This window comes from Amblyomma mixtum, chromosome 7 (genome assembly GCF_055824585.1).
Source record: "Amblyomma mixtum isolate Tamu chromosome 7, ASM5582458v1, whole genome shotgun sequence".
Taxonomy (NCBI): domain Eukaryota; kingdom Metazoa; phylum Arthropoda; class Arachnida; order Ixodida; family Ixodidae; genus Amblyomma; species Amblyomma mixtum.
In genome coordinates this window covers 38,311,660-38,336,275 of record NC_143018.1, presented here as the reverse complement: position 1 = coordinate 38,336,275, position 24,616 = coordinate 38,311,660, and the positions used below count along the sequence as shown (strand labels likewise).

The 24,616-nt window shown below is 45.3% G+C and overlaps 2 protein-coding genes across 5 annotated transcripts in view; one reads left to right on the top strand and one right to left on the bottom strand.

Annotated features, from left to right (window-relative positions):
* Positions 1-6,024, bottom strand: part of LOC149335705 (uncharacterized) — a 75,733-nt gene extending 69,709 nt beyond the window's left edge. For all 4 annotated transcript variants that reach the window (XM_089552303.1, XM_089552304.1, XM_089552305.1 and 1 more), the window contains exon 1: positions 5,893-6,024. In XM_089552303.1, the coding sequence (XP_089408429.1) occupies positions 5,893-5,940 (48 nt within the window). In that variant the 5' untranslated portion in view covers positions 5,941-6,024. The remainder of the gene's footprint in view (positions 1-5,892) is intronic.
* A 343-nt stretch (positions 6,025-6,367) lies between these two features.
* On the top strand, positions 6,368-20,673 carry LOC149335704 (ankyrin repeat and BTB/POZ domain-containing protein 1-like). The gene is made up of 12 exons (XM_089552300.1): positions 6,368-6,553; positions 6,669-6,731; positions 6,826-6,881; positions 7,757-7,901; positions 10,723-10,882; positions 12,724-12,769; positions 13,876-13,992; positions 14,648-14,763; positions 16,083-16,175; positions 17,266-17,439; positions 18,373-18,573; positions 20,457-20,673. Exons 1-12 carry the CDS (start codon positions 6,447-6,449, stop codon positions 20,661-20,663), a joined length of 1,485 nt encoding a protein of 494 aa, XP_089408426.1. The 5' UTR covers positions 6,368-6,446; the 3' UTR covers positions 20,664-20,673.
* Positions 20,674-24,616: the final 3,943 nt, after the last annotated feature.

Sequence of the window (24,616 nt, the reverse complement as noted above, 5' to 3'; positions counted from 1 at the left end):
AGGTGGTTATAGCGCCGTGTTGTCTGTCTTTCTGTGTCCTCGTCTCTTTGCGCTACGTTTTTTTACCTTTCAAGGTGGTTATGTTGTAAACTTGGAGGAGAAGATTGTGTAAGCACACCCTCGATAGCTATAACAAAACGGGAATTAGACTAATTGAGCCAGGTTCAGATATGTCGCCCTGCCCTAATTTCGAAGTTTTAAAGTTTAGGGTTTCTGTATTCAGCTAATGGCCCTTTTGGAATTGCTTATTTTCGTCCTGCTTTTAACGTTTTTTTTGGGGGGGCTCTTTCAAAAAATAAGTACTGGGTTATGTATTACTTTGTGACACCTTGCGCTTATACATCGCATGGATTATTGTTTCCTTGTTCCAAACAGCTGTATCAAGCCCGCTAGCCAAAGACATCGGAAAAGGACAGTGGAGCATGCCACTCGAGCGCTCATGAGAAGTGTATGGCCATCTGCACGATTCAGACCCTATGAATATAAACACTTCCTTATAACATCCGATGTGCGACTGTTTTCGGCATGATCCCACCGCGGCTTTTATACGGACGTCATGTCCGTATAACGTTCGAGCCGCGACTGTTTCCGGGATAATCCCAGTGCGGACTTCATGCGGATGTCCCAGGGACGTCCTGTTAGGGATGTGGGACGTGCGTACATTTTTGGGACCTCCTACGGATGTTTGGTGTTGTCTGGGTATAGCTGCACTTTGGTGGCGACGCCTGCACTCCCTGCACCAGTTCTGTGAAGTTCCGCGGCGGTGCCGCAAGCGTGCAGCGCCAGTTCATGCAGTTCAGGTGCAGCTTGGCACTGGCTGCTTCCAAAACGAATGGTCGAGTGCAGGCCTGGTCGTCTGCTAGCCTAGGCGTCGCCACCAAATTGCAGCCAGTAGCGTGGCGCCCATATATCAACGGCCGCCAATGTCCCGAGCCATGAAGAATCTTCAAACGGTACATCGCAGCGAAGCATTGCCATGCATCAGCCTCGATGCAGCCTCGCGGCAGCTAAGCGAACCTCACGTCTGTTCTTTTACTGAACACTATCGACTGAGCTGTGCGCGCGCCGACTGCTTCCACAACGTGCATCGACTGCTGCCACAACGTGCATCATGCTGCGTGCATGTCTTTACCTTTTAGTTAACATAACCGCCTTCGACTACTGTTATAACACTATTAGTCCAAAGGAAAGACGCCGGTACAGGTCCGTCAAGAACACGGTGGTCGAGAGATGCAAGGTACAGCCTTTGTCAAAAGTAACCAGGCTGCATGGTTTGCTTCTAGCTTGTACAGTGGAGCCTTTGTGGCTTTGCTAAAGATCACAACGTGTTGGAAGGTAAGAAGACCCCCAGTCCTTACCTTTAACGACCATTTCAGCTTCAGGGCTGCTGTAAGGGCTCCACTGTACGAGCTAGAAGCAAACCATGCAGCCTGGTTACTTTTGACAAAGACTGTACGTGCCAGCGAGGGCCACCGTTCCCACCTCCGTCGCCGCCTTCTCGGGTGGCCAGTCACGTTCCATAAGAGTCGGACCCGTGCGGGGCACCGCGTTCTCATCGACGAGTGGAATAATTTGAGTATCTCCGCCGTTTATCGCAAAGCGCAAGCCATCGTCGCGTAAGACGTCGTCTGCTTCCATGGCGGCTGCAGCTGCACCGTTTCGGCACCGACCACTGAGGAGGTGCACAGTTTTGCTGAACTAGACCTGCACAACGTCTGCACTTTTTTGAAACGAATGGCGTCGTGCAGACGGCGCCATTTTGCACTGCTTAAACGAATGGCGAAGTGCAGCACCGCGAGAACCAGTTCACGTAGTGCAGGTGAATCGAACGGACCTTAGGTCTGCACTCGACCATCCGCTTTAGACGCAGCCAGTGCCAAGCTGATCTTGAACTGCCTGAACTGAAGCTTCAAACCTTCAGCAGCGCCGAGGAACTTCGCTGAACTGGTGCAGCAAATGCGGCCAAACTGAACAGCCTGCGCTTTGCGGAGCGCCAGCGCATCATGGACCTGGAGGCGGGGCTTCGTGTCGTCTGCTACAGCGCCCCAACGCGCCGACACGGCGGTGCGGAGAAGCGCACTTCACTCGCTGGAGCGCATCGTCGTTTGTTTTGTGTAAACTGAACGGCCACTATCTTTTCAGTGCCACGAACTGAGTTAAACGCATGTATTGTTGTCAACTTCTCAATACTTAGTTGGGAGCACTCTGGTTGTGACGAGGGTAAGGGAGCAGAGCTTACAGCATCTGGTAATGCCGTGTGTCCGGAGATGGCGTCGGGCTCGCTTTGCTTGGTCCGAGTGGTCCCATATGACCACTTTAGAGCTCACGCGTTCGTGGATCACTTGATATTACTTCGAATTCGATTAAAGAACTTACTGCCAATACGTGCCATGAATTTGACAAAAAATCAGAATGCGTTTAATCCATCGTGCAGTTTTTCGTTTATGTGTGTCTTTGCTTGTCCTTAAGCAGGCTAAACAACACCGTATTTGACCCGATGCTAATAAGTAACCGCAGCTTCGCCGAAGCTCTGTTAAGTGCCTTTAGCTGTCGCTCAACGCTATTTAGGGACCTGGCCGCTGTCTCAGAGACACAACTAATTTCCGCAATCACAAGACAGTTATCAACTTTCAATTTTACCAAACGTGGAAAAAAATTGCCGACGATTACGTTACTTCCTAATGTGAAATTTTAGCGCAGCTGATCAGCTGTCTCAGTTTTTCGATACACTGGCACAGAATTCGAGCAAGGCATGCATGTACAATTACAGACAACTTATTTTTTCACACAATTTCCTTCAAGAAACGCTCCACTAACTTGATTGTCATGAAGGAATGTTGGAAAAATAGATGGATATATGCGCGACTTGCTGCACCAATGCCTGGTTCTCACAGACGAAAGTATTTCGATAAGTTGTCACAGCCGTGGGAGGCGCGTTACGAGCGAGAGGAACGTGTCCTCCCGCATAAGTGGTAAGAAATTCCTGTTTGTCTTTATATGTACAATAAAGTCCCCATTCACCCTGCCGCCCTGGCAGGTGGCAGTTAATGGTTGATCGCGAGAGTTCGTTTACCGTTATCAGCGCTAACGCATGCATATGCAGCCCACACCTCTCTCTCATCCCGCGTACCTATAAGCGCGATTCAGCGTACTGACCCAGGGAGTCAGTTATGCGCACTTCCTTTTGTAGCGTGAGCTACACTAGCCACAGTCTCGCCGTTTCGCGTGCTCCCTCCGTCGACCATACTGCGCATGCTCGAGTGACGTCACTGCACACAGCTGGCACGTCGTGCGCCGTCTCCTCGCCCCTCGCCGCGCGCGCGCGCTCGCAGCTGCCGCCGCCGGCGCAGAGCCGCGTGACGTCACTGCTCGCGCTACGTATATCCTGGCACAGCAGAGCTAAGCCACTGCCAACTTTAAATGATCGGAGTATGAACGTCAACGCCACTGAACACAATGAACGCCGACGGCCTATGGCTTCAGCGCTGCGTTTCTGGCACAACGTTGTCAATGCCGACGCACGCAGCGCACACCTGTCACTACCGCCACTTAGCTTAAAGCACGGTTGAGGTGTCCACTGTTCCAAGAGGGCAGTTGCCCTCTTGCGCCTTCCCTCTGGTTCAGCTGTCCACCGAGATGTGGACACCTCGCCCTCACCTCACGCTACGTATATATACGCTGGCATAGCAGAGCTAAGCCCTTTTCCGCACATTTTCTGCGGTGCTTGACAGTGTGGGCTATGCGCGGTAATTAGTTTGCCGTGTCGAATCAGTACAAAGTACTTTAGCGCCGCTATCAAATACTGAGTGCGAAATTGCCACTCAGGGTCAATATGCCTTCGATGCAAAATTTTATTTCATGAAAACGAGATACGAGGTAGTGACGGCAGCTTCGACGGCGAATAGACCATCGTGACATCCGTTATTTTGTTACAAACCGTTTCGTTACAGCGAAGTTTAAACGGACCCGGTCTCAAGTCCAGAATCGACACGGGCTACGGAGGGACGCTGTGGTGGAGGGCTCCGGATTAATTTACACCACCTGGAATTCTTTAGCTTGCGCTGACAATGCACAGCACAAAGGCGCATGTATCACTCTCGGTAGGAGCCCCAACCGCGCGGTGAGGGATGGGATGACAGCACACACGAGCCTTTTACTTCTTACACCGCAGTGGACTGCCACTGCAGCGAGGGATGAAATGAAGGGAGATAAGGGATTGCCTCCCCTCCCCCTCCTGGCGAGAAATTCTGCACTCCTAGAACTACGTACGCTGAACCCCCTTTTCTTTTTCGACAAAAAAAGTTGAGGAAACGTTCGAAGCTGGGACCGCTTCCCCTCAATCAAAGAGTGATTCATATATCTGTCCCTACCAACGTCCTCACGCTCAACAGCCGAACGCCGTAACCACTGAGCCGCAGGGCGGGTTCTAACGGCGAAGAAAACCTTCGTTAGGCTCGGGCCCGAAATCCAGCGCCGATACTGGAAAACTATACCAATCTACGGCTACGACATCACGCGAGCAGTCGACGCGTCTGCAATTTACTGTCCCCTTGTCGCAGCGGATGATGCAAGTGCAGCAACAAGGGCGCAACGCCGCCTCAAGTGAAAGTAGAGAAATCTCACGACGTCCTATTAATTACGACCCCTTGGGAATCAACGCACACTGTATCGTGTATCGCACAACAAACGGGCGCCTTAGCATTTCGCCTCCATCGAAACGCGGTCATCGTGGACGGACGCCGAGCGACCTCAGTGCACGTTTTGGAGCGCGTTGCATCGACTCCATGCGCTGCTGGGAGGAGAGATCGGATCTCACAAACATTATGCGCGTATATAAAAAGCGCCAGAAAACCACCGTCGTCGCGCGGACGCGGTTACTGCGACGCGCGCGTCTGTTCTATTTCCTCGCACACCTTTTAACACATTTCTGTCTGCACGCACGCGAGCAGACGCGTCTGCAATTTGTTGTCCCCTTGTCACTAGCAGATGATGCAAGTGCAGCAACAAGGGCGCGACGCCGCTTCAAGTGAAAGTAGAGAAATCTCACGACGCCCTATTAATTACGACCACTTGGGGATCAACGCGCACTGTATCGTGTATCGCACAGCAAACGGGCGCCTTTGCATTTCGCCTCCATCGAAACGCGGCCATCGCGGACTCTCGCTGAGACCTCAGTGCACGTTCAAGTAGTGTCTGGAGCGCGTCGCATCGACTCCATGCGCTGCTGGGAGGAGATCGAATCTCAGAAACATTATTCACGTATATAAAGCGCTAGTTAGCCGACGTCGTCGTTTCGGCGGACGTTACTGCTACGCACATCTTTCAACTCCTGTCTGCACGTGGCAGCGAATGTGGCTCAGCTCGAGCCAGTGGACAGGATCGTGCAATTTTCTTTTCGTCCTTCCTTCAATCGCAACAACAGAAGGTCTCTCATGTACGGGTGTTTCGGTCCTGCGTTTCAAAGAACGCAGCTCCAACGCTACAATGTCGCCAACGCAGCGGCACGTTTATGCGAGCAAAAAAATATCCACTGTTATAGTATCGTGATCGAATTGTTGGAGGATACGTTTCTAGTCTCTCTTCTTTTTTCTCTATTTTACAAAACTACAAATTTTACTACAAAAGTGCGCGCAAAATGGACGCGCAACCGCGCAACTCCCGAGCGTTCCTCAGTGCATATTGCGATACCGGCACTTTTTCAAGCTTCGAGAATAGAAGCCTGCTGGTTGTTAAAATTAAGATTTCTGTTAGTCAAGAATTAGCGATATATGACCCAGTAAGCGCCTTTACTTTTGAAATTTAGTTTGGCGGGCACGGGTTGCCGGTGCCGCTAGAAACGCCAACTGCTGGGGCTCCGTAGCGCAGAAGTTTTTTTAGAGAAGTACCACTTACCTCTTTCCACCGGCAGTGTTCGTTCGGCTCGTTTCTTTGCTCCTCCATCGCGCTACATGAAAAAAGCCTTTTTTACGACACTTTGTTTCCCGCCGTAGCGAAACTTGAACACGCTATTCGCGAACCTAGACCGTTGCTAGCGGCAGCTAGTGGCTCAGTAATGTGTCGCGTCGCGAACGCCGAGCAGAAATGGCAAACTTTACACGTAGGTGGCGCCCTTCCATAACAGAACACTTTCTTTTCCTTTATTTTTTAACTGCATGTTTAAAACTTGATGTTGCTTTATGTTAGTAATTAAACATCATTTTTTTTAATTGTGTTTTCCAATAAAAATTTTAGGCAAAAAAAAGGTTGTTTGTTTTTTTTTGTACGAAACCAGCAATAAACAACGGCTCAAGTCCACTACCTCGTGTTTCCGGACTCCGCCAACTCCGCCGCGTCGCTGCTTGCAGCGTGCGCAGCTTTCGGTTGTGTTCGTGGTGTGGACATATCTTTCTCTATGGTGTGGAGAGCTAGGTAAACTCGCGTGGCGTGCGACTGAGGAAGGCGCAAGTATGCGGTTGGAGAAAGACGCCCTGATCGCCGAAAGTCACGATGGACTCCGGAGGAACACCTTGGAGCTGTTCCTCAGCTGCAGGATAGGCGACCTTGCCCGGGTGAAGTACGCGAAAAATCTAGAACCTCAGTCGACTCTTGGTCGTGTGTCGAATTCTGCACGGCATGATGGCAGCTGTCAGCCTCCGATCACTCACGCCTCTGTTATTTTTCTGCTGAAGGTACCTCGTCGAAGAACAGGAAAGCGAGCTGAACGTGAGGGACAGATGGGACGGCACACCTCTGTGAGCGGCTCGATATCGCGATCTTACAAATTACTCAGATTGCTGGTCAAAATCGAGAGGTCATTTACTTCTTGCATTTTTAATTTATTTTTAGGTACTACGCTTGTCTCTGCGGTCACAAGGACGTCGTCGAATATTTACTATCCCAAGGTGGGCATTGTCGCAGGTTTCGCGCGCACACAGTTCATAACATGCATGCACGTTTCTCGTCTTATTACTTTCATTCACATGGACAACTGGCGTGGTAAGCGTTTCTTTAACATTCATATGTCTATTGCGCTCCGTAAGGAACTGGTTCCACTGATGCCACATAAAATTTTATACACCGGTGTCCCCATTCATTTCCGCTCTCCAAGTTTCACTTTATACCGGCTGATCATGTGTATGTGTGTTCAAATCGGCATTTTGAGGTTCGCTGAAGTTCGACCGAATGCACTGCCGATGAAAAAAGCTGAAAAAAGAAGGCACATCTTTGTGCCATGTACCTCATATATAGGGGTTGGACGTTTCGGTTTAGACCAAAATCAACCGATAAAAGTACACTGGTTTCAGTTTCGGAAATTCGGTTTTATCCGAAAGAGGCCAGTATTTTTGGCATGCAAGGCATAGATAGCTGGCTGCTGAATGCAAATTACATTCAGTCGAAGCTGAAATTAACTAAGCGGAAGCCAGTGGCATAATGCGACGATGATGATGTTGGATAATCAGCGCAGTTGTGCGATTTGAGCTATTGCTCTGCTAGCTAATTACATGCCTCTGAGGACCGGGAAGCACCAACTTCTCACCACCTGCAAGCTAGCGCTGTTCTCTATCATCCCCTGCTTAGAGGACTTAGTCGGTTAAGCAAGTTAATCAGCTGCATGCAGGATACTGACATGAAACCATGACTCAAAACCATGCACATGAAATGTACAACAGTACACAGTGTGCTAATTTCTTGTGTCCAGATCTGTGTAAGTAGCTTTCATTTCGTGAAAGCACACATGCTGTTTTTGCTTTTTTTTTTTTACCGCACTCATTTGCAGGTGCACGCTGTGTGGCCAACACCTTCGATGGCGAGCGCTGCCTGTATGCATCGCTGAGTCTGGAGATTCGAGACCTCCTGCGAGACCGAAAAGTAATCACATCGAACACGATGCGCCGGGATGCCTATGATGAATTCTTGCGCAGGTACGAACTTCTTTATACTTTCCCTGCATTGTTGAACAGCTGCCATTGTGGTAAATGCAAAATATGAGGGCTCACTGGCCCCTTGTGACCTCTATGACCAGTTCCGCATGCATGGGCATTAACCCATTAAAGGGGTCCAGAAACACAATTTTAGTTAAATGTTTTGCCTGTTGATCGCATACAGTGAGTTATAATGGTACTATTAGCGTCAGTAATACCGCGTATATTCCGTTTTTTAATATTTTAATGTCCTCCCAAAAACAACTTCATGGCTCTGATGGTGTCGCCACACAGTGGCGGATTTTTAACAGCGGATATGACATCACCTGGCGCGAGCTTGATGATCGGACAAACAGTAAATATACTTCAAATTGTGTGAATAAAGACACATTTTGTCACCTGTCTGCGTTTTATATTAGATCAACAAAAACAACTTGTTTGTCTTAGATAAAAGCCCTGCAAAGCAAGTAAAATAAAAATACACCACCACGGGCGCTCTGGCATGGAAACGACGCTGCTAGTCTCAGCAAGAACGAGTTACAGAGAGCAGGCAACCATGGAGTACAAACTTCCGCGATGTGCTCTGGCTGGCTGTTTTGATTGGTTGCGCCAGGTGCCGTCATTGGGAGAGCGAAATAGGAGTGGGAAGCCCCGCCAAAATCGAGTTGAGGGCAGCGTTTTGTTTGCTTGTATTTTGAAATTTCTTCACTGAATAACTCCCGTTCCTGTGCATCGATTCCTGTAATTCTTTTTAAGTCAGCATCTGTGTGACATAAAGAACCCACCTGAAGTATAGCCGGTATCCCCTCAAGCAGTGTTTCGCAGCCCCTTTAAGGCTATGGCGTCACACACTTAAGGTGGAGCTTAAGTGTCCCCTCCAGTTTTGCCACTTTGAGCACTGTAAGCATGCTCTAATATAGGGGCAGGAAAAAAGCGGTGAACAACAAAAGTCGCCCACAAGCAGTCCGTAGTTATGAGCTCATAGTGATTTAATTGTGAAAAAAAAGCTCCTCGTGGCACACTGCACACAGAGCGTACATACATTGACAAGTGACGGCTCTTCATTCACCGTGCTCACATATTCACTTTCACTATAAGTCGTATGTCTGCTCATGACCAATCCTGCTTTACTTATTTTTCCTTCTGATCATGCTGAGTAGCAAGCTGGCAGGGGCGGTGTATGCTGGTCCTCTCAATGAGTTTGGTGGCAGCTATAATCGGATACAACTTAAGAATGAAGCGGCTATTCCCCGTCAAAGGACCCCCCTTCCAGCCAATGGCGTCGGCCGATCCTCATGAACCTGCTGCATGACAATGCAAGAAGGGGACTATCGCCTTTCATCGGCCACTCCCTACATTTTTATGATAGAAAGTTCATAAGAATCGGCCAACTCCATTGGCTGGAGGAGTGTCCTTTGAGGGGGGAAAAGCCGCTTCGTTCTTGAGTTGTATCCATCTATAGTTACCAAGGCTTGCTGAGGCAGAGTGCCCATCAACGTGATTTCAACAATGTTGCCATGAGGCCAGAAAATTCAACATATGGCTATTGTCACCATATCGATGAAATGTCACTCGCATTATGTACTAGCTTACTGGAATGCCTAACATGCTAGGTCTTCTGTTGATTTCAGAAACAGATATACCATACACATTTCCTACCTACGCCATGAGCTTGCTCGTACGCAATTTTTGTGCAGTTTTTTTCTCTGGTTTCAGTTACGTACACCAATGTGCATGACTTCAGGGAAAATCACATTGCAGGAGTGCTGGTAAAACCTAAAGATATGTTTTCTGACTTTTGATATTACACTTTCACTTCCATTTACTTCAGTGCATGGTACATTCTACAGCAAAGGGCAGTCACTGATGGTGCCTTGGTTCTGCTGGTGTGTTCTCTTTGGCGCGACAAACCCGGTACATTTGAGTGAACGTTCTGGTTGCCAACATTAGTTGTGAACATACTGCTGGAATACTTTTTTGGTTTGGTTGAAAGGTTGCACCTGCAATACGAGCATCATTAAAAAGACTCTGAGCACAAGTCTGTCAAGGTATTTTTCTAGTGACAGCCAATAGTTGCAATTCTCTTGGCTCTGTTAGTGTTTGTTTGAAAGCAAAAGGTGCTTTCATTGCTGTGAAATTTGGAACTAAAGTCATAACATTTTTTTTTCGCTGCTGCAATTAAAACTTGGCAGTGGTGACATTGAGGTTCATGGTCTTGCATTGTTTAGTTTTTGATTTCGTGCTAAAACTGCAAGAGTAAAAGTTGTAGTTAAAAAAAGAAAATCTCACATATGTGCAAGTGGCTTATTTGAGTTTTAAAAGTGGTGACCATTTAACCTAGGCCAACTTTATCTGTTCTCTCTGGTCCACTTTAATTGTTACTGATGGCACACTGTGGGGCATGGTTCGGGGAAAGTGAGCAGTTGTAAGGTGAAGAAAGGTGGCAGGCCTTCAGTGGAAATCTGGTGAAGAATATTTTTTTTTCTAGATTCCCTGTAACCATACTTGACAGCTATATATTGTACTGAAATAGGTATCAACGGGCTGTATGGCCACTGACAATTTTCTGTTTACAGCCTTGCAACTTCAGGAAACTGGCATGCATCGAAACTGACATTGCCAAACAATTCTCTTAAAATGAACACCCCAAGTATTGTACATGCACTGTATTTTCTTGGGGAGGGGTGGTATGGTGACTAGAGAGAGTAGACCAACTGATGTGTAGAGCTGGTCTCAAAGAGAGTAGCATGGCCTTTTGTTCTCTTGGAAGTCCTTTGCGACAAAAATAATCCAGTCTCCCATGAAAATTTGATGCTTGCAGGTGCTTGGAGGACAGTCAGCACTGTGACGTATCATTCAATGTGCAAGGGGAAATAGTTCCTGCTCACCGCTGTGTCTTGGCGGCGCGCTGCGATTTTTTTCGCCGTTCACTGCTTGACAAGTGGGCAGGACGGCAGCTGATTCCAGTCACTCATCATGCTGTGAGTGTGCCATTCTTTCGTAAACACCAACGTTTATAGGTTTGGTTTGATTTATGGGGTCTAACGTCCCAAAGCAACTCAGGCTATGAGGGACGCCGTAGTGAAGGGCTCCGGCAATTTTGACCACCTGGGGTTCTTTAATGTGCACTGATATCACACAGTACATGGGCGTCTAGAATTTCGCCTCCATCGAAATTCAGCCGCCGCGGCCGGGATCAAACCCGCATCTTTTAGGTCAGCAGCCGAGCACCGTAACCACTGAGCCACCACGGCGGGGCCCAATGTTTGTACTAAGTATTTGTCCCCTGCAGCTATGTGGTTAGTGTGTGCCACTTGTGGGGGCCCCAGTCACTGCAGCCTACCCCTGGTTTCAGTAACAGGTCACCATTTTGTAATATTTGCCACAAAATATTTTCCATTAATATATGCATTTGAAAGGGACCATGCAATGATATTTAATATGGTTAGGAAAAGTGCATGAGCAGTCAGTGTTGCATCATTCGCACCGGAAAAATTTTTAAGCTAGCTTCATTAACGCTGAAGATATCTGCAATTAAATATGATGCTTTTGGTCTCCCTCTCAACTCATAGTTGCCGACACTTCAGAAAAAAAAAAAAAAACAGGTCGGGACTGTGCCCACTCCTGCCCAGGTCACTCGGGCACGCCTAATGAGAAGGCTTGTCCAGAATCCCCGCTCTTTATCAGAAGGAGAGATGTGGCTAAGAACGCATGGTAGAATGTCGCCGTAATCAGTCGCGAGCTGAAACTTTAAAAATTATTTGTAAATTATAGGCCCACGCAGAGCTTTTAAGTTTGACTCGAATAATCACAAAAGACCATCTCTACAGGTTTGTTGCATTAGAATGTGATCATGAAGATCGTTTCAGGGTTCCTTTAACACCGTATTTTGTTGATTGATTTACATGAACAATGGCATTGAAACATATTTCTTGTATTTTGAGAGGAGCAAACATTTCAAACTCAATGATAAAAATTCTTTTGGTTTGATGTATTACTTAATCTAACATACTCTGGGCATATTGGCTGAGTTCTGTTATGTTTGACTTCTCAAGCATGTCTGGCACGTAGTCTTTTGATTAATGTTCTTTTTGTTTGTTCTGTTATAACGTATGCAGGAAAGCTGCTTTTCCTCATAGTGCAGAATGAGGAAGTTTATGATTTAAAATTCATCATTTCTTGTGATGGTCTCATGCACTGGTGACATCTGGTGGCAAGGATTGCAAGCCTGGCTTTACATTTGTGTTGCACTCAACAAAGGTCACAGAGCAGAGCAAAGAGTTCTGAAGCCTTGCTGAAGATGGATTGCAGGTTTTCTTCATGTGTGCTTTGCTGTGGAAAACAATAGAAAAATGGGAAGCTCGGTGTGCTTTAAATTGTCTGCATGTGCTAAAAATAGCCATAAAAATGCTATAAAAGATGTAGCATGTGGGCAGGCAGTTATCTCCTTTGCTACTAGATGCCACTGGCATGCAACTGGTACGTAGCCACTTGAAGCATTTGTGCCATTGTCTCACTGCACCAGAAGGCTGAGTGTTCCTATTGTACTAAGAGGATTCTGGTGTGGGCTAGTTGGTTCATGCTTAATAAACAGATTCACAACAGCGCTACGGAACGAGGACAGAAGGAACACGAAAAACACAGGACGGCCGCTGTGTTTGAACCTACTGCTACTCCTTCCCGGTTGTTAAAAAAAAACAGCGCCCGTCCTGTGTTTTTCGTGTTCCTTCTGTCCTCGTTCCGTAGCACTGTTGTGAATCTGTTCCTATTGTAATGTCACACAGCTGATGCATCACCTGATATGCTGCACTCTTCTCTTCAGGTTGATGGTGCTGTGTTCAGGATCATCACTCAGTATCTGTACACAGGTGGGTATACTGTGATAGTTCTTGAATAAGCATAGAGTGTTTATTTATACGGTGTTACAATGCTTCCTGTTAAAGTGATTTTGTTGTATACTTGCAAATTTACCCACTAATTAGTAAATTGTTGTCTGTGAGGGACTTTGCCGTCTCAGTGTGCAACTCTTCCTTGTTTATTTTTGTTGTTATTATGATTTGCATCTTTTATATTTTGAAAAGGAAAATTTCGCTTTCTTGCCTTTTCTTTCCTTATGAAGTCAAAATAAATACCTGAAAAAAACTGCTATGCAGCTTTTTCAGCATGCAAGCAATAACAGTCGCATTTCACCGAGGCAAACTGCCACGATATTTCCTACGCTGGAGCAGGTTTCACATAAGGATTTTCTTATGTATGTAAACTGCATTTGCAGCATGGTTATCTCAGTTATTTTTAGAGGAGTAGAGCCGGGCTAGTAGTTGTGAACTGGAAGGGGAATATGGGCAAGTCTGTGGTTATAGCGTGAAGCCATTGCTTTTAGGGCTAGTGCAGCTTTCCGCACATGGCTACTGTTTGGAACAATGAAACCGGATGCAGAATAGAAATTAATGAGCCGACACACTTCCCCTGAATATCATTTTGGCACTGTACAGTACTAAGGGAAGCAAGGCAGTTTTATTCAAGATAGCTTCATAACACCCAACCAGCTGCCACTATGGTTAAGGTAGCATGTTCAGAGAGAAATGTCCATTGCTCTAAACTGTGATCGCCTCCCTTCCATGTTAACCTCACGGGTGAAATGGTCTGGTTGCAATACACGACTAGCACACCCATGAAAGTACTCAAAAGCAGCTTTTGGTGCATAAATTGAGCCGAACATGGCCTGGCATGCTTTATGTTCAGTTGAAGGCAGTTTCAAAAAGTAATTACATTAGCATATTTCTCTTCGTACAAAAAATCGTGTGTCATGCGAAAGCAGAGGTTTTGCCAAAGGGTCCTCACTTGATAGTACAGCCACTCTTATTCAATTGCTTGTCACTGTAGCGCATTTCTCACCAGCAGATTCAAAGCCGTTTCCAGAGCTCATGTCTAACTAAAGCCACTTAGCACTGGTACATCATTGTGTTACTTACAGGCCGACTTGAGATGCAAGCCAAGCATTTTGAGAGTTTCGTCGAGCTTGCGTCACGATGTCGGCTCACTTCTCTCATTGCGGATGTCAAGGAAGCGTTAGCGCAAGTGCTGAATCAGGGTGAGTGAGCGCCCGTGCCCTCAAGCACGACTGTGTTTTGGAATGTTTGGACATGCCTTTGCCGCTGAAGCCAGATACATTAGCTGAGCACATGAATGACAGGAAAGTGGGCACATTCATGTTTTCACACTACGAGTTTTGTTGATGCAGTGAATCCAGCTTCCTCTTACTTTGTTTTTTAAAACTTATTGAGAGAGAAAGAATGGGGTGACAACAGCAACAACAGTTGTGTGCTTTGCAAAGCCCATGACTAACTTTATGCCTGTTATGTAGTACTCTTGCTCCTGCTCAACTCCAACACGTCGACACCCGCTTTGCTGGAAGGGAAATAATGAGGGGATCACAGTGGATAACATGGGAGTGTCATCCCAGGAGTGTCATTAATGTGCTAGCATTAATAATAATCATAATGTGTTAGCATTAATGATGAGTTAGCATTAGAACGGCCATTATAGCAAGAAGTGTCCGCGTTGTTGGAGATGTAGGTATGATTCCATGAACTAGTGATTGCAGAATCATTGCCACAGTTAGCACCATACAGTCATGGCACAAGAAAGGTGTATTTCTGTATCAGGGCTAACTTGGAGCTTGGCGTTGCTCATTTTTCGTGCGCAGCTACTCTCACTGTACTTAGTAAGCCTTTTGTTCCGTGCAGGAAACCAGAGAAGTGGTGTCAGTGCAGAGAGTGAGACCATCCTGCTTGAGCCCACACATTACCGGGAGCAGCTTAAGAGGGACTTCTCCACACTGCCCGTCGAGCTTGCATCAGAGGTAGGCTGCTTGGCAGGTTTGTTCTTTTCTTAATTAATTTTTGTAAGGTCTTTTGTGCTCTCCATTTGTTTATTCATCCTTGTGTTCATTCCCCCACCTGGCTTTTGTGGTGCCTACACAGGTTATGCAAAACGGGGAAGGGAAAAAGCAGCAGTGAACAGCGAAGCACAACCACTGGAAACAGCTAGCTCTGTAGGGTGTGATAAGTCTGAGCAGGCTTGAACTGATGACAGTTGCTCTCTGCTAATGGTTTGCTGTTTTTTTGTTTTAAATTATGAGGGCTTTTGCTGAAATTTTCACAATTTTTTTTGTTGATTTGAATATGTTGTAGTATACGTTCAGAAGTAATGAGTGCAGCAATAAGTGATTTTTGTTTTACACTTTTATGTCCAGTGCACTACTGCTGACAATGTGTTTAAGGCCATTGTTGGGCCTTCTCAGTACCATTAGTCCAAGCCTTCCCTTGTAAGTCAAAGAAAGAAATAAAGTGAAAGTCACAGCGTCAAAGTAAAAATTACTTCAGGATTTAGTTGTATTCTCACAGGGCTTTGAATACTGTTACTTCATTCAGTCCCATCGGATATGTATATACATGTATTATCGCTGTTGCTAATGACGAAGGCCTTTAAAAGCTCACACATCGTGTCGTTGCTGTTTTCTCAGTAGCATTAGCAAGTCTTTGGCAGCACTGCATAACAAAGGAAAGTAATTGTGACAACAAACCAGCTGTGGCAAGAAATTTGACAAGCCCAAGTGCAAAAGATAAAATGATTTAGACTTCTCAAAAACTTTTAGGTCTTATCATGTGCATGCATAGTATGTATTAAGGCTTTCATCATCAATGGTTACTTCAGCCTTTTTATTTTCGTCAGTGTTATTATGGGCTTGTTTTGAATTTTCATCAGGTAATTGTTTCTGCCAATGAGGTTCGAAGCAAACCTATCATTTTTCAGGGTAAAATGTTAAAAATATACGCAGTGTAGTTAAGACAGGTGCCATGGTGAGGTGTTTCAAACCATTTGCAACAAGATGTATAGCATTTGCTCATTTTTTGCATGATGACAGTTTAGTTCTCTTCTCTATACTATATTAATGAAAACCTTTATTTTTATACATAGTTTAATAATCAGTCAACGTTGACCATTGCTTGACTGAGGAACTTGTTAAAAAAATGCGGCTGTCAGTTGCACAGCAGACTCATGCACAAATCATCCTACTTTTGTATATTTGAAATAACCTGTTTGTAGAAATCTGCTTGTGCCATTCTGAATTGCCTGTTGCGCATTGATGTATGAACAGTGATTTTTTACGTGCTTCAGGTCACTGCTGGCGATGTTGCCTTCCCTGCTGAGGACCGTAACCATGCCGACATCTGCATTAATGTGGATGGCACACACTTTCTCTGCCACAAGGTAAGACGCTGTCGCATAACCTTTGAAGCACATCTCAGCGTCACGATAGAAACACATCTTAAACTCGGGGGCACTGGTTGTGGAACCACTGGCCATGAAGTACCCTGCTTATGGTACTTTATCTTGAGCCACTGAGTCAGGGATAGGGTTGTTCTGTAACCTGCGTGGTTTTTGTGGGAGCAGTGAGCAAGGAGAAATGTGGAAAGAGGGGGCGAGAGAGCTGGGGAGAAGGAGAGTTGAGGATTTATTTAGTTCGGAGATATCAGTGTGTGCGCTTGCTAGATGTGTCCCCTAATTGCTGCAAATAGTTAGTTAAATACCGCAATTAGTTGAAGAAATTTAGTTATAGTGTCCTGTGCATCATGCAAACGCAATCATATGCTTGGTTTAGTATTGGGAGTATTTGTATCTTATACCAGGCACACTCCTGTAGCATGGCTTCTACCAGAGTAGCAATATTGGAGTGAAATTGAAAATGTTGTGGACACAGAATTGAAAACATAACATAAGACGGTTCAATGGTTGAGGTGCATCCGACGTAGTGCTAGAGGGTTCTGTGTTCCCGCAGACTTGCAGCCCTTCAGTAAGGAAGGCTGAGTGCACTGAATGTGCAGTTCCATTCTTCGACACTTTCTTCAGGAATGCGATGCATAAAAACAAGGTCGTGCTTTACCTTCGCTTGTCACACCATTTGCAGAGTACAGCCAGGAGTCTCAGGGTATCTTTCTTTGTCGCGACTCAGTGCCTGAAAACTTTAATTCAGTCTTTTTGTACTGATTTTGCCTGCAGACACTGAGAAAGTAATGCAAGTGTAGCTCATTGAGCCTGCTCTGTTGACTGGCCACTAGCTCAGCAAAGCTAGAGTTCCTTTGATCTTAGTCAAGTGCACGCCGCTGTAACGTCACAAATCCGGAGAGCCTGGCATTTCTCTGAGGCCAACTCATTCACCACTATGAGAAATATAAATTGCTTTTGGGGTTTGTGCTAAAAAAAGTTCAATTTTTCAGCGCCAAAAATGGCACACATATTACTGCATCACGCAAAAACAGAAGTACCATCATTAGAGTGTACAACCCCTGTGCAATTGCAGGTGTTTTTGTGCAACCGGAGTGAGTACTTCCGTGCCCTCATTGAGGACCACTTCACAGAGGCCAGTCGGCTGGGAAGTGACCAGCAGCAGCTGCCAGTCATCGAACTGCAGCAAGTCACGCCTGACGTCTTTGGCTGTGTGTTACGACATGTCTACAGTGACTCAGATGACAGGGTAAGTGCTTTGTGAGCAGCCGGGGTGTTTTATATTTTGGTCTTGAATTGGTTTCAGTCCACAGTTGACTTGTTTTGTCTGGAAGCTTTTTTTTAATGGTTTTTACTGAATTCCCTCAGAATTTGTGGTGCCTCTCAGCTTTGCCCCACTAACTCAAAAAATTGTGAACGTGTGACAAACAAAGACTTATTTCACAGTAGGTGTCATTAGCCAGAGTGTTCAGTTTGTGCTTATTTGAGTCCTCTGCAGTTATGGCTTGCACATAAGTTATCATAAGGTGTGCCTTCTTCTAGTGAGCTTCTTTTTCTGCAAAAAAAATGCTCAGTGTAGCTTGTTAGAAACGCATCTTTTAGATTTTTCTTGAAGTTTGTGGCAATATTTTGATTGACGTCTTGGCTGCTAAATCAATAAAATACAGTTGGCTGATTAGTTGTCTTAATTATATAACTAGGTAAGCAAAAGTAAACCTTGATGGTTAGCATTAGCAGCATCTGTTAGCACACAGTCAAGGACATTAGCACAGAGCCTTGTGTTGTGCATTTATTCTTGGAAACAATTAACTGAGACATCTTGCTTATGCAGAAGGAACATCCGTGCAAACCCAGGGACAGTGGTATTTGTTCCGCAAGCATTGGGAAAAACAAAAATGATCAAAATTTTTGCACAGCCTGAAACTCACTAGCACTCTGTGGTGTTTACACATACTAGTTAAGACTGCATATTAGTTTTGAGCTGTGTGCCTTGAGCTCGATTATATTCACTCCTCACCGCGCCTGTGCTCCTGAATATATACAATTGTGTACAAGTTGTGTCCAGTTGAATCTGCATGTTGTCTTGTGGAAAAGTGCAGACCTCATCTAGACAGTTAACGGCTTTCCGAATCTTTCACCGACTGCGTGTTATAATGGTTTCTATGTAATTATATCCCGGCAGGTCAGTGCAGCCAATGTTTGGGACGTCCTGTGTGCCGCCGATGTGTATCTGCTGCCAGACTTGAAGCGGCAGTGCGGGGCGCAGATAGCGCGCATGCTTGACATTGAGAGCATCTGCGGAACCTTGCGGGCATCGCGGCTGTTCCGTCTGCCACGGCTGGAGAACCAGTGCGTTGAGTTCATGGCAAAGCACTTAGCCGAGGTGAGCAAAGCAACATGAATGGTCCTGCCTACTGTGTTGAAGAACGTCGCTGGTTGTACCTTTGTGGCCTCAGCTGGCAAACTCTTTTAAAGGACAGTGAGGAGAGCTCTGTTAATATTTTTTTTTACAGCAAAATCCGATAGTTCGGCATTTCATGGCTTTGTTGCCACTTGGCCGGCAGTGAAAGATGCATTTATTTCAAAGAAATTTGGATTCGAAGTTGAAAAAGTTTTTCCCGCCGCTATGATTCAAACTTGGGACTCTCTTATGACGACACAGGACTGAGTGACGTGAAACATGACGTGCACATGACGTAACGCAGACTCCGTGATTTCTGGCGGCCAGCAGTACGGCCTAGCAGCAGCCGAAAAGAAAGTTACCGCCGGCCGCACGTTGAAGGCATCTATCGGCTATTGCGGCCGTCGCTACCGTCGCTTCGTTTATGTTTGCACCGGTGTTTTGCCAGTGTTACGATGGATGCCGTTCTCGAAGCCGTCAACGAAGTTCTAGCAAATAGACACCTTTAGCATACCGTGTACCTTGTTACCGTTAGCGGAATACCGGGAGCCCGCCTACCGCCGATGAGCAGGCGCTGATTGGTCCTGATGCTGCAGGCGCGTGCGTAGCTGCCGGGTACGTGGCGCCATCTGGCGACGTCAAGCAGATTTGCGCATGCATTGGTTGCGCCTCAGTGATTAGCGGTGTCTCGTGTTCTAGTGTTGTTACAACCATTGGTTCTAGCGACACTGTTTTGTCCTATGACGTCACTACGCTTGTACTTGCGAGTTTGGCCTGTGGCGGCGATTCCTGTATTTTGATTCTTGCTCTTTTGTACGTTACAAGAGCTTTGTTGTCAGTATGACTGGCGTAATCAGGAGCTGGTATTCTGTCGATACAAGCCAACTTCAATTTCTCCTCAGTGTCCCTTTAAGGCGAAAAGCCTTTAACGCCTTATCATTGTGGACAGAAGGTTGTCAGCAGAAGCTTGTCAGCAGAGGTGTCACACTTTTGGCAGGTGCCCAACGAGATATGTGAGACAGTTACTGCTTAATTTCCTTTCCTCAAATACAATTTTCCTTTTCTTCATTACGGCCCTCTTTCTTCTTTCACTGCCACTTCCTCCCTTCCTGTATGATGCGGTTCAGGTGTCCATGAAGATGACAGATAATTACTGCGCCACTTCATTTCCTTCAAAAAGCATTGCATGCATAGGGCAAGGCTCACGCCAAACAGTGGTGGTGTTGGTGGTGTTTGCTTCCGTGGACTCCCTGGCAGCACTACAACACGCCGTCACATTCCACTCCTAAAGGCAAAGCTTAAGCGTCATTAATTAGCAGTTAATTATTATTTAGTCATTGATCAGTTATTAGCCATTAATTAGCAATTCATCATTACTTAGTAATTAGTCATTTATGTGTGACGTCATCCAGTGGTGATGTCACCAGTGCCACAGAGGCAGTCAAAGTGGTGCGGAAAACGCTTACGCCTCTACACATTTCCCTTGAATTTTTTTTTTACTGGAAACACTTCCGCAGGCTTCAAGCTCTAAATTTAAGTTTTAAGGCACTTTTGTCTCTGAAGCTACACTAGACACTTTTTAATAGGCATGGTGGAACGAGTGCCCCACGTTGTAAAAATGAAAACTGGAGACGTTAGGGCCTGTATCATAAAGGGGTACACATGCAGGAGCTTTGATAGCAGTATGCTGTAACACAGGATGTAGTTGCAAGACGTTCCTTTGCACATTACCAAATAATGACTATATTCTCTCAGTTTTCCTGCGTGATGTTAAATGGCACAAAGCTGTCCAGAGCACTGCATTTAATTATTTTTTTTTGCTTATCTTCAGCAATGACACAGGCCAATGTCTTTTTCTATTTCAGGTCATCGAACTTCCAGAATTCCATGAGGTAGTCCGAGAGGATGCGAAAGAGGTGAAGCTCCGGCAAGAGACCGATTCCATCACCGTCATAGACGACATCCGCTACTACATCAGTGCCAATGCGCGAAGCACGGCAGAGATTGTAGATGCCAATGTGAAGTTGAAGCTCATCGATGACCTCCTAACTACGCTCGGATTAGACGCCTAAAGTATTGCAATGGCAGAATGTTATATGTGTCGTCCACAGCAGCTGAGAATGATTGCTGGAACGGAAATGAGCTGTGAAATGACACCTTTTCTGCAACTTACTGCAGCAAAGGGTGTGTTCACAGTCATGAGATTTCTATGCACTGCAAAGACAGGCATTTCATTTGGTTAAACTTTGATAGAGTGAATCTGGCTACGTTATTGGCTGCTCACTCATCATATAAAAATTTTGCAACTTATGTGCAAAGCTGACGCATAAGTTTTGCTTGCATGAGCAGAAAAAAAATTTTCAAAAATGTTTCATGCCTGTAAAATTTACCTGTATCTTATCTGCAGCGCAAGTGATCAATTACCTTGTTGGGGATAATTCGAAAACTTTGAACTGGCTTGTGCAGCATATCAGTATTGTAAGCAATGAGCGGTTTGTGAACAATGGTGTGTACGCACCGAGAATACTTAGACTTATTGCCTTGCAAAGGCTTAATACAAGCAAAGGATGTGATACACTGTCTTACAAGTGCAAGGCAAACTGAAGATCTTTCGTCGTGACAATCCCCTTGCGTCTGCATTCTAAAAGGATCACTTTTAGTTGAGCAGAATGGCTTGTGCAGTGCCATGATGCAACAACACAGCGACGTAGATGGAAGCAGTTGTTGATGCTGCATTTCTTGAGGTGCGGTTTTTTCTGGACATGCAGTGTGTTGAATTGAAAGCTCAAAGTTCTGATTTTGGTGTGAAAGGTGGCGCAGACATATCTGTGGGTGCACAAGGATTTAAAGGGGGCTATAGTTGGTCATACATCTTAGCATAGGGATGCGCAAACTATATTATAGATGGGACATGACAAGCGCTTGTCGTCCTGTGTCGTACTATTTGTAATATCGTTTGTGCATCCCTATGCTAAGATGTGGGTGTACCAGATGGGTCGCAGTATTCTTTATTTCAGAAATGCTCGTGCAATATAGCTAGCCACATCAAGTTATCAGGGAATCAAAGCTATCAGCTCCGAGTGATACTCAGTGGTGTCTGCCAGCAACCGTGCTGCCTGATTGCATAGGCAGAGTAAGGGTGACGTGGTAAACTGCAGCATTTCTGACCAGATATGGTACAAAAGTTTGTAATGATATACAAATAAATGTGCTCACCTCAGTGCATAATTAAAGCATAGTTGGCAAGCAATGGCTGAAGCAAACACTTCTGTGTGGCTAAGCCTTTCATCTTCTAACTGGTCTCTGTCCCAAAATTTTAAAGGAACACTGAGGACGACTCCAACCATTTATTGTTCTGAGTAAAAATTGATTCTCTGGCTATGCAAGTATTTGTCCGGCAAACAAGAAAAGATCTATTGCTGAGGAAATTGCATTTAAAAATTTTGCCCCCACTCGACTGAAACTCGTGAAGTCCGCACCGAGGACAGGGTGCCATCCTTTTCAAGTGAATGGCTGTGCGGCATAGCGTGTGGGCTTCACACTAAAAAACTCAGTGTTGATGCACACAGTTTACTTGCACCGGTGATGCCAACACCTCTGTTTCGTTTCTCAGCCTTTTCTAGCTTATGAAAGTTCCATTTCTGGTGAAAGTGGTCTCTGTGTCATTAGTGTGCTGTAGTAGTCCATTGATGCAGGCCAACTTAAATTCACCCCCAGTGTACCATTAATGCTGGGAAATTTCCACGCATCATAATTATCTGTACAAGAACAATGCAGTGGGATTGAAACATGTAGCCGCATCTTGCCATGCAAATCCTTGCACCTTGGCACTGCCCATAGGTTCCACTGCACTGCACAAGGCTGATGAAGCAGAGTATAGCAATAAGGGTGCCAATTTCATCAATGTGACATTTACGTTTCGGTTCCAAAAGTGGCCTTCCACGAATCCATTCAGTTTTTCTACCCCTGTCAGCACACTTGACAAACATGTAATGCTTAGGTGTGGCAGTCAACATACAGGTGGTATTGGAAGTAACAGAATGCCGTTCTGAGATCAAAATGTATTGAAGTGCTATCTTGAGGAATTCAGGAGGTACTTTCTGCCCTTGTGTGGGTGTTTCAATGCCCCATTTTTGTGCCGGCATACTAAACCATGACCCAGAATTTCCATACGTCTCAGACGCCAGCATAATAAGGTCACGCTTCTGTGTTCCATTTACCCTCGACTCCTGCACATAAATTTGCCCGGGTGGAGAGATATTATCAGCAGTGCCCGTTGGCAAGTTATTTTCGCCACACCCTGTATTTGTGCTCTAGCACATCGGCACATGCTGAAAGTAGCCACCCCAAAAAATTTGCTCTACGATGCCAGCCCTCTCCAAGTTTGTGGTGCCTTTAAAGAGCTTGATGCTAGTCCGTGACTGGCATAAGGTACAGAGCTCAGAAGTTAGATCAAAGCACCCTCTCATGTTAACAGTAGTACGTAAAATATTTGCATGTCATTTGAACTTCTTCTGGCACAAGTTATGTGCACTTGTTTGTTGGGTGGTCGCCCAGTGGTTTGAAGCACTTCATGGTTTCCAAATGTTTATTACTGTTAAAAGTGTGTGGCATTAAGAGAATATGAAACACACTCAAGAAAAGAACATATCTAGGATGCATTTGCACAAAACCAGTGTCTTCTTGTCACTTGCAGGAAAGTGAGAGTTCTGTACATATTGTTGACCGAGATGTCAATAAAAGCTCCTTTAATCTGAGTGCGTATGGAGTGCTTTTTGTTTATGATGCTGCCAAGAAGATCACTCATGCTGAGAGTTCGTGTAGACAGAAAGGTGTGAAGTTTAGAGCTCGCCTATTTGACATCTCTCCTTAAAAAAAAATCTGAATTTCTTTGCTTTCAAATTTATCTGCAGTCATTGTTAGTTAGTTAGTTATATGGGGTTTTATGGCGCATAAGCAACTATGGCTATCATGCGCCAAACACAAGGTTAGATGATGTTATGTCAAGTGTACAGAGGTTACATTATAATAGATTTAAAACATTGGCTTTCTTTAGAAACTTACAAACAAGTGAAAATTCAACAAGTGTTTGCTCGCCTAAAAGCAATGCGGGATGAAATGGAATGTGTTCATTGTAAAATACCGTAAAAAATTTTTTTCTAAGTTCTTCGAGATGTGAACAAGAAATTAAAATGTGATTTACTGTGAGCTCCTCACCACACATTTCACACACAGGTTTGTCTTTTTTTGTTAATAAGAAGTTATGGGTGATGTGTGTGTGACCTATGCGTAAACGACATAAAATTACTCCGATAAAACGTTCTTTATGACGGCATGATTTCCATTCTTTTAAAATGGGCTTTATGGTATGCAGCTTGTTGTGTCGTTCATTTTCCCAAGAAGCTTGCCACTTGGCTCTTAGTCTGCTATGCAGTAACTTCATGTAATCCCTAGGAGGCAAATTCACATGTTTTATTTCCATGGTTCTGGTTTGTGCAGCACACATGTCGGCTCTCTCATTATCCCTAATGCCAATGTGACTGGGAACCCAGCAGAATTTTATAACATGTTTTTGTGCTGTGACCTTTACTATATTGTGTATGATGCTTCCAATCAGTGGTTCTGTGGCATTTTTGGAGTTTAATGCTGTAAGGAGGCTCAGTGAATCTGTATATATGATGCTGTTTTTGATGTTTTCATTTGTTATTTTCTGTACCGCGACACTAATAGCATAACACTCCGCGGTGAAAACTGTAGCACATGAGGGAAGTCGTACTGCATGTTCATTTTTTCCTTGTATTACTGCGCTTCCTACATGAGCATGAGTTTTTGACCCGTCAGTATAAAATGCAGTGTAATTTCTGTATTTTTCTTGTAGTGCTAGATATTCTTGTATTATATGGTCGTGTGGTGTACAGGTTTTACTGAAGCGTGTTAGTGTGACGTCACACACTGTGGGGAGAGTGTACCACGGTGGCAGCGCTTCGTGTGTTGGGGCAATATTTTTAATTTCGTTTAGTATGTC

Bases quoted from the DNA above. Each gene is read 5' to 3' on its own strand.
- LOC149335704 (XM_089552300.1), top strand. From the start codon at position 6,447: ATGCGGTTGGAGAAAGACGCCCTGATCGCCGAAAGTCACGATGGACTC. The intron at 6,732-6,825 runs GTGAGCGGCTCG...ATTTATTTTTAG, and splicing joins AGATGGGACGGCACACCTCT to GTACTACGCTTGTCTCTGCG. The intron at 18,574-20,456 runs GTGAGCAAAGCA...TTTCTATTTCAG, and splicing joins TGGCAAAGCACTTAGCCGAG to GTCATCGAACTTCCAGAATT.